Source organism: Myotis daubentonii, chromosome 12, assembly GCF_963259705.1.
Source record: "Myotis daubentonii chromosome 12, mMyoDau2.1, whole genome shotgun sequence".
Classification (NCBI taxonomy): Eukaryota; Metazoa; Chordata; class Mammalia; order Chiroptera; family Vespertilionidae; genus Myotis; species Myotis daubentonii.
The window spans coordinates 36067792-36083845 of NC_081851.1; the positions used below are offsets into that span (position 1 = coordinate 36067792).

A 16054-nucleotide genomic window follows, 5' to 3' on the forward strand; every position below is an offset into this window, starting at 1 on the left:
CAGGCATGGCCCTGCCCCCCAGCACTGCAGGCGGAAGACCTCAGGATTGCGGTGGGGAGCAAGGACAGCTCACTCCATCCTCTCCTCAGCCACCCTAACCCTTCCCCAGCTGGCCCAAGGCCGAGTCATTCCTCAGTTAACCTCCCTGCAAGCTATCTAGTGGCCTGGTCCATCCCTTCCGCCCCCACACCCCAGATCCCTGAGAGATGCCTCAGTGACTGGAGAGGTGTCCCCACTCTGGCAACCACCCTGTTACCACCTGGGACCCCAAAGGTGAGGGAGCACAGCTGGCCAGTCTTGGGCCTGTTACCAGGGGTGTGCACAGGTGTTGTGTGATGGAATTACTGCAGACACATGTCAGCATAGGAGGCCACGTTGTGTGGGGAGAGGCTGCGGTTCATGTGAAGGAGACCAGAAGGCAATTGCCTGGCGCCCAGCCCCTCAAAGTACGACATGGAGATGCCAGGGTGCAGCAGGACACGGGGTTGTGGTTCTGAGGTGGGGGGCGTGGAGGCAGCAGCTGGGTACCTCCAGGCTTGGCTAACAATGGGCTCGAGCACCAGCCTGCACTGTATTTGAGGGACAAAGGACAGGAATTGGGAGGGGGTGGGGTGCATCTGACCAGCCTCGTCCCAGCTGTCCACCTCGTGGACAGAGGTGCTGGAGGTCCCTGGAATATTACCCTCACTCCCCTGCTCCTCACAGGCCAGCTGCTGCTCGCCCCCAGCTCAGGGGTATTAAAACACAAAACCAAAAAACTGCCCCACTCATTCATGCCGAAGACAAAGAGAAACCTTGTTTGTCTTTTGGCTAAGCTGAGGCCCCTGCTCAACCCGGCAGCTGGGCTCTGGGCATGTGCAGGCATGTATTGTGTGTGTGCTTGCATGTGCCCCTGTGTGTACTCTGGGAACACAGATTGTTAACCCTCTGATCGGTGGCTGCTCGTGGCCCGGAGGCTGGCAAGAAAGTCTCCCTGCCCCGGTGGTGGAGGACCTGGGAGGCTGAGTCCAGGCCCAGGAGCGAGGCCTGGAATTCCCTGTGGCCAGTGCCAGTGGGTCACTAAGGAGGCCGTGGGGTCCATCAGGGGAAGTGATCCTGCCCTTTCTGCTTCTCCAGCTCCATGAGGGCCCCTGAGAGCCCAGAACCCCATAGGACATGAAGACAGAGAGACAGGTCTAGGGTCATTTCCAAGGCTCTTAAATCCCTGGGCTCCTAGAGGACAAGTGTCAAGCGTGAGAGGTTCTCGCCACCTCGTGGGGACATGTGGTACTGCTCACTAAGTCCTGGACAACCAGGCTGGTGGGGAAGGAGAAAAACTGCTGGAACATCCACTAGGGGTTGGGCGGGCGCTGACTATCCTCACACTTCCATGGGCACAAGGGGTCTGGTAGGGAAATCCACCCAATACCCACCCAGGCTGGCCCAGCCCCCCCTGCAGAGGCAAACCTGATGCCCCAGAGGCTGTCGGGCCATGTCTGAGACAACCTAAAGCAGTGATGGCGAACCTATGACACGCGAACTCATTTTTTTGGTTGATTTTTCTTTGTTAAATGGCATTTAAATATATAAAATAAATATCAAAAATATAAATCTTTGTTTTACTATGGTTGCAAATATCAAAAAATTTCTATATGTGACACGGTACCAGAGTTAAGTTAGGGTTTTTCAAAATGCTGACACGCCGAGCTCAAAAGGTTCGCCATCACGGACTTAAAGGAAGGTTTGCAGGAGGAATGTTAGTGCTCATCTGTCCCAAGGAAAGCCCCGGAAGGGAAGGGCCCTGTCTGAGACCCCACAGCACCTCCATCACAGAGGGAAGTTAGACTGAGGGTTGTTGACTTCAAGGTCCATGCATTTCCCATAGGTCCAGTGAGTCCAAGACAAGGTGTCCAGCCTGAAGCCCAGACCTACCGAGGCCCAGAACAAGAACAGCACAGTGAGAGTTCTTGCCTCGGTTTAGCCCGTGGGAGGGCATCTGGGACACGAGGAAGACATGAAGCTGCAAGTGGGGCTCTGGGCTGATCTGGATCTTGATATTAAAGGGCAATGAATAACAGTAGCTTCTAAGGGGCAAATACTGTGCTTAACATTACAAACATTGGCTTATTTAATACAATGGCCCTTTAAGGAAGGCACCTGATAATCCTTTTTTTAAAAATGTATTTTATTGATTTTTTACAGAGAGGAAGGGAGAGAGATAGAGAGTCAGAAACATCGATGACAGAAAAGCATCGATCAGCTGCCTCCTGCACACCTCCTACTGGGGAGGTGCCCGCAACCAAGGTACATGCCCTTGACCGGAATCGAACCCGGGACTCTTCAGCCCCCAGGCCGACGCTCTATCCAGTGAGCCAAACTGGCTAGGGCTAATCCCTTTTTTTAGATAAGGAAATTGAGGCACAGAGAAAAAACTTGCCCTGGGTTACAGCTGGTAAGTGGCCGAGCAGGGATCTGTGTATAGCGATTTTGACTCCAGTGAGTAAAAAGGCTCTGAGTGAAAAAAAGAGCATGATTTGCTTGCTCCCTCCTAGGAAACCCAGCAGGGCACCGCCAACTCCAGCCCAGGGCCTCCCTCCAGCCAGAGGAGCTGCCTTTCCTCCAGGAGGCATGGCCTCGGTGCGCCCTCTGCTGTGCACAGGAGGAACAAAGAGTTCCCTGCTGCTTGGTCAGACCGAGGCCTGAGTCCTGGAGATGGCTGGCAGGGACCAAGCTCTCCTCCCAAATACAGGCCAGAAAGGGGCTGGCTGACCACCACTGCAGAGCCCCCAGCTTGTCCACATCTACTCACCTGCAGAAGGGGGGTTTGGTCCTACCCCTGGTTTCTCAGCGCTTCCCTCTCTTGTCATCTTGCCCACCTTCCCCTAAGGCAGCAGTTCTCAACCTATGGGTCGCGACCCCTTTGGCGTTGGAACGACCCTTTCACAGGGGTCGCCTAAGACCATCCTGCATATCAGATATTTACATGACGATTCATCACAGTAGCAACATTACAGTGACGAAGTAGCAACGAAAATAATTTTATGGTTGGGTTACAACATGAGGAACTGTATTTAAAGGGCCAGAAGGTTGAGAACCACTGCCTAAGGCATGTTGGTCCTAGGCCCATTCCAGGACCGGGACCATGGACCAGGTGGGTAAAACCAGGAGGGCCCACAACAGGCCCGTGAGGAGGTGGGATCCATTCAGAGCATTGCCATGTGGGCAAGGGGTAGACATGCTGTTATACTGAAATTCAGCGAGTCCAATAGAAAACGCCACAACCAGAGGGTCGAATTGTAGAGCTTTTACTTCAAAGCCGACGGCGACCACGAAAGGCTATCGCCACTCGAAACCTCGAGGTCCCAAAATGAAGTTAGGGGTAAGCTTATAAAGGCAAAAAAGAGCAAAAAAACCCTCTGGGATTGGTGCTGTGAGACCCTACGTCAAGGCCTGGCCTGGCACCAGCCCTGACAATTCCGTCTGGGAGCGTCAGTTTATGGCCTTCCCAAGGTGGTAACAACGCTTAAGCAAACAGGTCCTGCAAGACAGATGATTTAAGAGGGAGCAGTGACCAGACCATAGACTGATTAAGAACGTACACCAGATTTCCAGCGCCCCCACCCCCCTTCACTTTCCTATTATTCAAGCAAGCATATTTACAGAAGCTAGAAATAGCATAGTTACTTATCTGGTTTAGTTATATCCTGGAATTAACAGGTCAATGGACCATCTGAGCCTGAGAGGAAGTCCCAACAAAATTTATGGGAATGAAAAGGGATGCCTAAGGTTCAGGTAGAGGGCAAGGGGATGAAAGGAGTCAGTTCTTTCACGGTCCATTCTTCAATGGGAGCCAACAGAGCCAGGGAAATGACCCATCCCTACAGGCTGTACCCTCATGAGTAAGTCAAGGGTGAGGAAAGGTTAGTCAGGACTGGGGTCACTGTAGGCAAAAAAGCATGAAGGAACAGGTGTCTGGGAGTGCCCATCTTGGCCAACTTTGTTTGAATCTGGAAATAAGGGCAGCACCCCATGTTTGGGTTGATTGCCTCAGGAATACCCCTGGGCCCAGCAAACCAGGGGATTAGTCATGGGCCCTGTATCAGAGGCATGACTGTACTCCAGGCACTAATAAAGGACAACTCACACTTTATTTGTAACTGCCTTTGACATGTACAAAAACTCTCAGCCCCCTACTCCCCATCTGGGGAACAAACAGTAGGTTCTGGAGAGAGAAGGTATAAGAATGAGGCTTTGAAGTTCAATAGAAGGTCCTGTTACCCTGAGTAAAGGGCATCCAGATAGACTGAAACTTCGCTGTCCTCCCTCCCCGCCAGCCCATCTGTGAATCTACTGGGCCCTCCTTCTTGAAGCAGCCTCTCCCCCTCCCCCCATGGACTGGCCATGGAAGGAGACCCAACCCCTTCTCTTCAGTGTTTCAACTTCTTGTCCTACTTTTGCCATCCTTGAGATTCTATTCCTGGAGGGAGAACACCAATGCCCATCACTTCTCTCACCTAATTTAAGGGTGCTCAACACAGACGCCTAAGAACTGAGTGCCCCAGTGACCTCACAGCTGGCTGGGTCTGAGAGCAGGACAGTAGGCATGAGTGCTTATCTGTGTAAAGCAGAGTTGGTGGTGCCATTGTGGCAAGATGTGAGGAGGCACAGGGCTTCTGGGTGTGCCCGAAAGAGGGGGAAGAGAGCCCCAGGAAACCAAGGATAGGGCTTATTTATCGAAGAAGTCAACATGGGCTCCAGACTTGAACATATCTTTCTGAAGCAAGTTTAGCAGTTTCTGGGCTGACATCTTACAATCCACCAGCTCCCCCTTTGTCTTCAGCTCCTGCAGCCGTTTCCGCAAGTCTGGGTCCACAGAGGTCTCCCGGGCCACCTGCTGCATGTCTGTGTCCAGGGGCCCTAGGGGATAAAGAGCAGAAGATGAGGGGGCCCTGCTGTGTGTGTGAAGTGGGGTGGAGTCAAGTGTGGCCAGAGGCAACACTTGATCTTGGCTAATATGTGTGGTCAGAGGCTCCACTCTGGCTCTATTGAGCTCAAATTCCAATGCCCACTGAACATGGTTCCTCTAGACCACCCGGTGTACAACCAAACTTATTATCTCCTGTCCAACCAGCGCCTCCTCCTAAGGTGACATCAGTGAACTCTTATAGGCACTTTCTGCTTTTCATATCAGAATCATAGCACCCCAGAATCTGCAGTTAATGGGCCTCAGGGGCAGAAAGTAAAGAAATCCCATCGCTGGAAAAGCCAGCCTCCTGATCCTTGAATGTCTTTCAACCACCTGTGCATTCCTGGTAAGTGGGGACTTGCTATTTTGACAAACAGCGTCCGTCTCCCACTCCCCCACTTTGGACACCGGTTACAATGTTCTTTCAGAGACTGAAATGAAACCACGACCTTCATTCAGGCCCTGGCAGCCTTGCAAAAAGTTCAACTTCCTCCTAATGCCCAGAGTCCGCTGGGATCTAACCCAGTCACATGGCATTCTGGAGTCTGCTCCGATCCTGGCTGTGGTTCTTATTTGCGCACTGTTGACTAAGTCCTAGGCTGAGCTCAGATTGGCGGCTGAGTTGCCTGTTGGCTGGAAAAGTAACCGAGTATGTGTTAGGGAGAACTGGGAACTAGAGAGCATGAGGAAGTAGAAATGGCACTGGTCATGAATTTGGAGGTGAAGTTTGATCCTGGGACTTTGATCCTTGGACTTCTGCCACAGCTGAACTTTGGTCAGGTCATTCTACCCCTTGGCCTCCAGGGTGCCAAGAGGAACAGACTATTGGATCTCTAAGCTCTCAGACATTAAACAATAGCGGTCACCACCTTCTAATTGCAGCAACCTCAAGCCTCACTTTTCAGAAAGGCACAGTGGCATCATGGTAGGGTCGCGAGAAACCACACATCACAAGATCCCTGACACTTTAACTTCCGTGAGTGCCCTACCTGATTTACCCCAGAATTCCACCCCTCCCCCACCCCCAACCAGTGTTCCAGCACAGCTCAGGCCGATACCGTCAGCAATCAACAATGTCTGTGTGCTCTTCACTCAACTAGCATTTTCTGCAGACTGACTCAATAGGGTGCTCTGCTATGTGCTGGAGACATGCAGGCATATTCCCTGCCTTCAAGGCTTTCCTATCAAGCTAGAGAAGCATACAAATGACGTTAATATAGTGTGGTAAGTCCTATCAAACAATCTGAAGTGCTAACAATTAGATCGCCCTTCACCATGAGCGATTTTCACATATATTTCCTGATTCAGTCCTCCTAACTGCCCTGAGAGACAAGTAGAATCTTCTGTTTTACATGAGGACATGGGGTACAGGCTGGAATTCAAGCCCTATCTCTCAAACTCTAATAGCTCAGACTTTCTGGGCCCACTCTCCAGTTCAGGCAGCTCCCCACTCTCTCTCCCGACCCTCTAACTATGGCTCCCTGCTCCTGCCAGGTCTAATGTCCTTGGGCCCTTTATTTCCTTTAAGGAATGATTCCGGGACACTATATTTGGAGGGACCAGACTAGGCCCCTTGCCCAGCCCCCAGAGGGGAACCAGCTGGTTCTGGGGTACAGGGATGGCAGTAACGTCCCACCTACCTGGAGCATAGCTCAGCACCCGCACACCAGGCTCCTCTGAGGCCAGCACCTTGAACATCATCTCACGGGCCGCCTTCCCCGCACAGTACAGTGTCCAGCCCTTGAAGGGCTGCAGAGCACAGATGGAAGAGATGTTAACCACAGTCCTGCTGAGGCCAGGACTGTCCGGGAAGGCCCTCAGGATGCAGGAAGTCAGGCAGAGCATGGAGGTTAAGTTCAGAGCCCAGTAGCTGTTCATTTCAGCAGCATCAGCCAGGTTGACGAAGCCTTTGGACACATCCCCAAGTGTGCCTGAAAAACCAGACCTTAAGAATCACCCAGTGCAAGCGGGCTTTCTCTTCTCCCGGCCCTCTCCAAATTCCTCCCGACACCGCCTTCCCACCCAGACCTATCGGAGCCGGCTCCCTAGGGCTTCTGACGGCGCCTCTCCCTGGGCAGCTCTGCAGACGCACACACCGGGGGCGCCCACTCACCCCAAGTTGCGGACGGAGAAGGCCCTGGTCTGGTACTGGGCGAGAACTCTGGGGCCATGTGCAGGAGCGGGGAAATTTCCTACAACTGGGAGACCCACACCCGGACTCAGGCCTCCGCCAGAGGGCGCCGAGCAGGACGATCGGGAAAGTTCCGCGGGGTTCCAGGAAAACCTGGCCTTTAACCCGGAGAGGCGGAGGGCGGAAGGCGAATGGGGCTGGGGGCATGGAATGCAATGCGCACAGGGTCCTCCTCCACACCTCAGGGAAAAGCCAGGGCTTTCGGGCGTCTTTTCTGACTCCGAGCAGTCACCTTTAAAGTTCCCAGCGCCGGAGGCAGTGAGAGGGAGAAGGAAAGGGCGCTGAGCATTCCCAGCGCCCACCCGGGGAGTCGGTGCCCGCCGGCGGGCGTCCTACCTGCATTGTTGATCAGCAGCACCCGCTGCAGCCCCTCGGGCCTGGGCAGCGCGCGCACGGCGTCGAGGAGCCGCTGCAGGCCGGCCTCGGCGCCCAGGTCGGCGGGCACCCGCACCACGCGCGGCCCGGGCCGCCCGGCGCCCAGCTCGGCCTCCAGCTGCCGCAGCGCCTCGTCGTTCCGGGCGTTCAGGACCAGCACGGAGCCGGGGGAGAGCAGCGGGGCCAGGAGGAGGGTCAGCACCCGGCCGAAGCCGCGGGAGGCCCCGGTCACCACGCACACCGCGCGCCCCAGGCAGCCCTCCGGGCCACAGTCGCCCTCCATGCCTCCGACTCCGCCGGCTCGCGCAGGTACCGGGACCCCGGGGCGGATCGGGCCGCGTAGGGAGTAGGCGGAGACCCCGCCCGACGGGGCGGGGACCTAGGGCCTCGGGCTGCGCCGCCCTCGCACTTGTTTTCTTGGCCGCTGGTGGCCGAGGTGGAGGACCAGCTCCGGAAGAGTCGGTGGCGCCGGGAAAGGGCTAAAGCCGCTAAACCAAAAGGGCGGGGAATCGCGCCCCCCCGCCCCGCCCCCCCAGGAAATCCTAGCCCCGCTCTGAGCTGGCACGGCTGCACCTTCAGTTCCCCGCCGGCACGCATTCTCCTCCGAAGTCCAGACCCGACTTCCTTGCACAAGTGACTTCCTCGTGGTCAGGCCAGCTTGCACCGTGGCTCGCATCCTCTTTCAGCCAAAGCCCTAAATGAAGCCCGTGCCAAGTTAGACTTTGGGGTTTCTACTGGGCCTGGGGAACTCACCGCCCTGTGGGTTACAGGAGGTACCTTCGGGGGAACCACAGTCGCTCCTCCAAGTGATGTAAAAACCTCTTCTTCCTTATCAGGCCCTAAGCAAGTCGGTGCCAGTGCCAGATTTCTTACTCCCCCATTTCCTAAAGGCCTGAGTACCCGGGATTCTGTACCCACTCATGCTGCACTCTTCCTAGTGGGCGACTGGGTTTACTCCCAGCTTGAAGTTTGCAGAGATGGTCACCTAAGTCCTATCCAGGCCTGTGGTTCAGGAAACTCACATTTCGGTCTTGTACTTGTCCATCTGTATTCCTTCTTTAGAGAAATGTCTACTCATATCTTCTGCCCATTTTTTTTTTTAATTTTAATTTTTGTTTGTTAATCCTCACCTGAGGATTTTTTTCCCCATTGATTTTCAGGGAGAGTGGAAGAGAGAAGGAAAGACAGAAAGAAACATCAGTGTGAGAGAAACACATCCATCGGCTGCCTCCTGCAGGAGCCGTGACCAAGGCTCAGGTGGGGGAGGAGCGTGCAACCAACGTAGGTGCCCTTGACCGGAATCCAACCAGGACCCTTTGGTCCACAGGCCAACGCTCTATCCACTGTGCCAAACTGGCTAGGGCTCTTCTGCCCATTTAAAAAATATACATATATTTTATTGATTTCAGAGAGGAAGGGAGAGAGAGAGAGAAATAGAAACATCAAGGATGAGAGAATCGTTGATTAGCTGCCTCTTGCAGGCACTCCCCTGGGGATTGAGCCTGCAACCCCGGCATGCGCCTTGACCTTTTGCTTCATAGGTTGATGCTTAACCTCTGAGCCTCGCCAGCCAGGCTACCCATTTTTAAATTGGATTGTTTTGTGTTTGTTATTTTATTATTATTATTTTTATTTATTTATTTATTTATTTATTTGCTGTTGAGATGTATGAGTTTTTTATGTCTTTTGGATATTAACCCCTTGTCAGATATATGACTTGCAAATACAGTATTTTCTCCCATTCAGTAGGTTGCCTTTTCATTTGTTGATGGTTTTCTTTACTGTACATAAGCTTTTAGTTTGGTGTAGTCCAATTTGTTTATTTTTGTTTGTGTTGCTTTTGCTTTAGATGTCAGAATAAATGAAACCATCACCAGGACCTGTGTCAAGGAGCTCATTGCTTATGTTTTCTTCTGGGAGTTTTATGGTTTCCAGTGTTGAGTTCAAGTCTTTAATCCATTTTAACTTAACTTTTGTGTTTAGTGTAACATAAAAGTCCAGTTTTATTCTTTTGCATGTGGCTGTCAAATTTTCTCAACATCACTGATTGAAGGGACTGTCCTTTCTCTATTGTGTGTTCTTGTACAGTATGCCAGTACCATACTGTTTTAATTACTATAGCTTTGCAATATATTTGAATTCAGAAAGTGTGATGCTTTCAGCATTGTTTTCCTTAAGAATTTTCTCTAGGAATTTTTAAAAGATCTCCAGGTGATTCTAATGTGCAACCAAGTTTGGGGACTACTGTAACCGCAATTGGTAGTAACTTTTTTTTTTAAGGTACAAATGCCTGAACGGTAAGAAATATTAAAATAGATTTGACAGCCTAAATCTGATAAAGGACATTAGAAGAAAAATTGGTGAAATTTGAATAAAATCTGTAGATTAGTTAGTGGCCTTGCATCATTTTCTGATTTTGACCATTACACTGTTGTTATATAAGAAAATGTCTTTGTTCTTGGAAATACACTGAAGTATTTAGAGGTGAAGGGAATCTTATCTTTAACAAAATAGAATGAAGAAAGCAAGTGTGGTAAAATATTCACATTGGAGAAATCTGGGTTAAAGGTGTATAGGAGTTCTTAATACTATTTTTGCATCATTTTAAAAATCTGAAATGATTCCTGAATAGCAGATTTTAAAAAAATTAACCTTACTGCCTGGCCAGTGTGGTTTGGTGGTTGAGCGTTGATCCATGAACCAGGAGGCCACGATTCCATTCCTGATCAGGTCACATGCCTGGGTTTTGGGCTCCATCTTCAGTAGAGGGTGTGCAAGAGGCAGCCAATTGATGATTCTCTCTCATCATCGATGTTTCTATCTCTCTCTTCCTCTCCCTTCCTGTCTCTAAAAAAATCAATGAAAACATATATTTTTAAAAATTAACCATATTTACAACCCAATAACAAAAAGACAAATTAAATTAAATTAAAAAAGTAAAAAAATCCATCCTGGCCAGTGTGACTCCATTGGTTGGAGCATTGTCTCATACACCAAAAGGTCACAGGTTTGATTCCCAATTAGGACACATACCCGGGTTGCAGGTTTATTCTCCAGTTGGGATGTGAAGAGAGGCAACCAATCGATGTTTCTCTCTCTCCCTCACCCTTCCTTTTTCTCTAAAATCAATTAAAAAGAATATCTTTAGGTGAGAATTTTTTTTAAAAAATTATTTTTAAGTAGAAAATCCAGAATGTGAGAGCATTGATCAGTTTCTTTGAGTCAGTGCATGAAAAAAAGGTCGGAAGAACTGCTTCACACTAAAAAGACATAATAACTCAATATGTTTCAATTCTGATTCAAACAAAGCAATGTAAAAAAACCCTTTTTTAGATAATTGAGGAAATTTCAATATAGTTTGGGTATTAGATGATGTTGAGGATTTATTATTGATTTTAGGTGTAATAATGGAATATGGTTATGTAAGAAAATAATTAAATTTTTTAGACAAAGTGAAGTGATATGAAGGCTGGGATATGCTTTAGAGTACTCAGGTAACAAAAAAGGGAGGAGAGGAAGCAAACAGGGATAGATAAAGCAATGGAGGCAAGCTCTGGATAATTATTGAATCTGGATTTTAGGTATAGCTATGTAGGAAACCTGACAAGCTCAAAAGCTACAGAAGTAACTACACAAAATGATCTGATTATACATTCCTAACTGGACAGGCCACAGTGGTAATCACACCCCAGGCTTATATTTTTCTTACTAAAAGGTTAACCTTTATCTTAAAGGAGTCCCATTCATTGTTCTTATAAATCTAGGATAACAGACCTTTGAAATACCAAAGTAATCTTCTTTCCCAGACCCCTCAAGGCCTAACCATCCTCACAGGCGCATTTTAATGTTAACTATTTCTCTACACTGTAAATGTTAAATATTAACTCTATGCTATGTATATGTTCAGTGTTAGCTATCCTGTACCACCAATGTAAAAGTATGCCTCTCTCCATTTTGCTCTTTGTCCAAGTCCTAGAGATTGGACTGCTTTGCTTTCTCCCCACTCCTTAATCCACACCATCAGAGGATTTCCTGTACCTTCCTTACACATTTCTAACGCAAAACTGCTGTTCTTCAGAGCATTTTTTCAATCTGTTGAGATATTGCTTCTGGGAATATCCTCAGTTTGGTTCAATAATAAACTGTAATAAGCTCTTATAAACATTTCCTGTAGTTTTGAACTTCCTTTTTAAAAATTTTTTAAAAAATATATTGATTTCAGAGAGGAAGGGAGAGGGGGAGAGAGATAGAAACATTAATGATGAGAGAGAATCATTGATCTACTGCCGCCTGCATGCCCCCTACTGAGCTCGAAACCCAGGCATGTGCCCTGACCGGGAATCAAACCACTTCTTGGTTCATAAGTGCACACTACACCACAGAGGCACACTGGCCGGACTTGAACTTTCTTTTGTTGATAGGTGTATTGTGGTCCATTATATAATTCTCTTTCTTTTGTGTATATGTGAATATCTTCTATAATAATAAAAGCATAATATGCAAATTGACTGAATGACCAAACAGCAGGACGACCGTCCGGATGACCACACTATGGCACACTCTGGCGCTAGGCCAGCCAAGGTGGGTGCAATGCGATTGGTCAGGGGGCCCCGCCATCACCCCATGATCGCCCCAAAGAGGGAGGCCCAGGCCCCTGACCAGTGGACTGCAGTGGGTGGGCGGGGCCTCCCTTTGCAGGGCGATTGATCGCAGGGCTCCCAGACTGCGAGAGGGCGCAGGCTGGGCTGAGGGACCTTCCCCTCTCCCCCGAGTGCACGAATTTCGTGCACTGGGCCTCTACATTTCTATAATAAAACATAATTTAAGCCCTGGAAACTGGTAAAGGTACTAGAATATTCTACTATTTAATAGAATGCCCAAAAGACCTCTGAAAAGGTTAGAATAATTCCATATTACAAATAGCATATAAGCATGTCCATTTCACCATACTAATTTTCTTTCATATCTTTAGATTTTAGTAAGCTTGTGTATATTTATTTCTTTTGTGAGTTGCTCACTCATGTTCTTTGCCCATTTCTATTAGGCCTATTTCTCGGCTTTTGTGTGTGTGTGTGTGTGTGTGTGTGTGTGTGTGTGTTGTTTTTTTTTTTTTTTTCCCCTCCCTCCCTCCCTCCCTCCCTTCCTTCCTTCCTTCCTTCCTTCCTTCCTTCCTTCCTTCCTTCCTTCCTTCTGTTACCCCTTTATTTCTTTTAACCCAAAATTTTTTGTTCCACTTACTTGTACTTTTTCCCCTATTGATTTGGAAATGTAAATGTAAACATTACAGTTTGGGGGAAGCAATGTGACTGTGGACTTGGAGGCAAACGGGCCTGGTCGGAATCGTGTTTCTGCCTTTAACTTGTGCAGCCTTGCCCAAGTCACATGGTATGTTTAACCTTGATTATTTTATAGGATTGCCTGGTCAACCTTGCACAAATATTTGTTGGATACCTAACATGAGCCAAGAAATGGGCTAGTTCTGGTGAGCAACTCAGATAATCCCTGTGTTCATAGAGTCTGGAATAAAGCAGCTAAATATAAAGCACTTAGGATATTGCTTTATTGTTGTTGTTATGATGGTATAATGATGACTCCATTTTATGAGAGCTTTGGCACATTTTAATTCCTTCCTCCACACCTTCCCAGGCACCAGTTTTAAAATTTTATGTGGCCTTTATATTTAACTTATTTATATTTAATTTTATACATCATATCTTCCCCTTCAGGAATTATTTTTGACATCTTACTATTTCATCAGCAGGGAAACCAAGTATTTAAGAATTAACTCTGTTTTCTGGTCTCAGTGGTTATATTTTTATCATATTGTATCTTTCATATACTTGAGTTCTTTATTTTGATTAATCTCTCAACTGGAATACTTCGTTGAGTTTGTTAGTTTCAGAGAATTTATATGAGTTGCTACTTTTTGAGCCCTTGAATGTATAGAAGTGTCTTTCTGTTGCCCTCTCTAATGAACAAGACTCTAATAAAGCATAGAATCATTCACTCATGAAATTTTAAGTTTGATACTCTGAAATGATGATCTGTCACCTTTCTAATATCTAGTATGATCCCCCAAACAGGCTAATGCTGCTCTGTTTTTTATTTTGTAGATAATTCATTTTGTCTCTGGCTGGATCTACTTGCTATGCTTAGGTGTAGATCGTATTTTTATCATTTATTACACAAAAATTTATTGAGAATCTACCATATGTTCATAGTAATTTAAACTTAATGAGCCCTTTTGTTATGAAGAATCAAATCTTTTTTCAGTTTAAGAACATCTTTCTGCAATTTTACTCATTTTAGTCTTTTTGAGTAAAATTCCCACAAATAGTTCATTTGATCTCCTGGATCTACTTCCAAGTCTTTTATATCAGATTAATCCCTTTATCCTTTTCAGATGAATTGCATAAGTATTTCTGAGCAGTCTTTTTTATATCCCTGTAGCTTTTTATTTTATTTTTTTAGTTTTATATTACTGTAGCTTCCATCGCAGTCATTGTCTCCTTAGATTCACCTTTTTGAATAAAGGGCTTCAAATGACTACCAACTGTAGGGATGGAGCATTATGTTACAGTCAGGTTTTATGAGGAAGAAAACTCTACAATCATGTAAAACAGCATCCCTGCTGAAACAATTTTGACCCAGATATAACAAGGAATGTAGACTATGAATAAAAGGAGACCATGTCAGAAAAATTAGCTATCCTAAACCTATTCATTTCTTCTAACCAAATTTCAAAACAACAGACTTCACTTAAAAAATATTTCAAGAAGATAGCTACTTCTACTTTTGAGTCTATGCAAAACTTTAAACAGAAAGCCTGATAAAAAACGTTGCTCTAAGTTGCTATTTTTAGTGGTAGAAGATGAAGGATTTTTGGCATTTGATGAAGAAACAAAAATTTCTTTCATAAAATGTGTTACTGAAAAACAGTTTTTAGAATTAAGATCTGTGTGTAAAAAGGTTAATGATATTACTTTTAAAAAAGTGTATCTTTATTGATTTCAGAGAGAAGGGAGAGGGAGACAGAAAGATAGAAACATCAATGATGAGAGAGAATCACTGAGGATTGAGCCTGTAACCAGGGCACATGCCCTGACCGGGAATCAAACCCGTGACCTCCTGGTTCACAGGTCAACACTCAACCACTGAGCCATGCTGACTGGGCTAATGATATCCTTAAATGTGCTATTTCTGTCTCCTGTATATCAGACCCTTGCATATGCAGAAACAACTGGAGCCTTAAAAAAAAAAAAAAAAATAAGATAGCGCCATGGATTGCTGACAATAAACAGAGTAGACCTTTTCCAGCCAAAAACTACATGATACACAAGATACTTTGGAACTGCTTTATCATGTAATTACACAAGACATTCTAACAGGGTAAAATAGCAATTGTTGCACATTAAGAAGGCCATTTAACCAAAAGAAAGCCTTGCTATTTTCCTTTTCAGTAGCAACAGGGCAGGACTTTCTAACAACTCAGAGTAGCTTGAAGATAAATTAGTTTATTTGCTGGAACCTTCTGAAGAACTTCTCAACTCAGTTGTTTTGTGAGGGCAATACTTCTTTCACTGTGTGAAACCTGCTATTGGAATGGGAATTTACAAATAGACGGGAGCAGGGGGAAGGCTAGAATGAATCGTGTGGTAACTGATTGGCACTGGAGACATCAATATGAACTCATATTTATCTTAATACAGATACAGAAAGATAAATAGACAAGTAATTGTAGATATGTCTATACACATATATTCCTGAGCTCTGCCCTCTGAGAGGATCAAGTAACAAAGGCCTGCCCTAGCCGGTTTGGCTCAGCGGATGGAGCGTCGGCCTGCGGACTGAAGGGTCCCAGGTTCGATTCCGGTTGGGGGCATATGCCTTTTTTAGTGGTAGAAGATGAAGGTTGCGGACACATCCCCAGTGGGGGGCATGCAGGAGGCAGCTGATCGATGTTTCTCTCTCATCGATGTTTCTGACTCTCTGTCCCTTTCCCCTCCTCTCTCTAAGAAATCAATAGAGCCGAAACCGGTTTGGCTCAGTGGATAGAGCGTCGGCCTGCGGACTGAAAGGTCCCAGGTTCGATTCCAGTCAAGAGCATGTATCTGGGTTGCGGGCACTTCCCCAGTGGGGGATGTGCAGGAGGCAGATGATCGATGTTTCTCTCTCATCGATGTTTCTAACTCTCTATCTCTCTCCCTTCCTCTCTGTAAAACATCAATAAAATATATTTAAAAAATAAATAAAAAACAAAACTTGTAAAGAAATCAATAGAATATATTAAAAAAAAAAAAAAAAAGAAACAAAGGTCTGTCCTAGCCTGTTTGGCTCAGTGGATAGTGTCGGCCTGCAGACTGAAGGGTCCCAGGTTTGATTCTGGTTGGGGGCACAAGCCTGGGTTGTGGGCTCAATCCCCAGTATGGGGCGTGCAGGAGGCAGCCAGTCGGTAATTCTCTCTCATCATTGATGTTTCTGTCTCTCTCTCCCTCTCCCTCTTCCTTCCTCTCTGAAATCAATCAATTAAATAAATAAATAAA

The 16054-nt window shown here is 46.9% G+C and overlaps 2 protein-coding genes across 2 annotated transcripts in view; both read right to left on the bottom strand.

The window, feature by feature from the left end:
• The window catches only part of CCT7 (chaperonin containing TCP1 subunit 7), a 354827-nt gene that overhangs the window by 269705 nt on the left and 69068 nt on the right, over positions 1-16054 (bottom strand). The gene's annotated exons all lie outside the window — the stretch shown is intronic.
• On the bottom strand, positions 3269-7966 carry SPR (sepiapterin reductase). The gene is made up of 3 exons (XM_059659424.1): positions 7473-7966; positions 6586-6876; positions 3269-4896 (listed from the first exon to the last, which is right to left on the bottom strand). The coding sequence occupies exons 1-3, from the start codon at positions 7792-7794 to the stop codon at positions 4706-4708; spliced, it is 804 nt and encodes a 267-aa protein (XP_059515407.1). The 5' UTR covers positions 7795-7966; the 3' UTR covers positions 3269-4705.

Coding starts and splice junctions, on each gene's coding strand:
- SPR (XM_059659424.1), bottom strand. CDS start 7,794: ATGGAGGGCGACTGTGGCCCGGAGGGCTGCCTGGGGCGCGCGGTGTGC. Junction 6,877..7,472: donor GCTGCTGATCAACAATGCAG/GTAGGACGCCCG, acceptor CTGGTTTTTCAG/GCACACTTGGGGATGTGTCC. Junction 4,897..6,585: donor GGTGCTGAGCTATGCTCCAG/GTAGGTGGGACG, acceptor TTTATCCCCTAG/GGCCCCTGGACACAGACATG.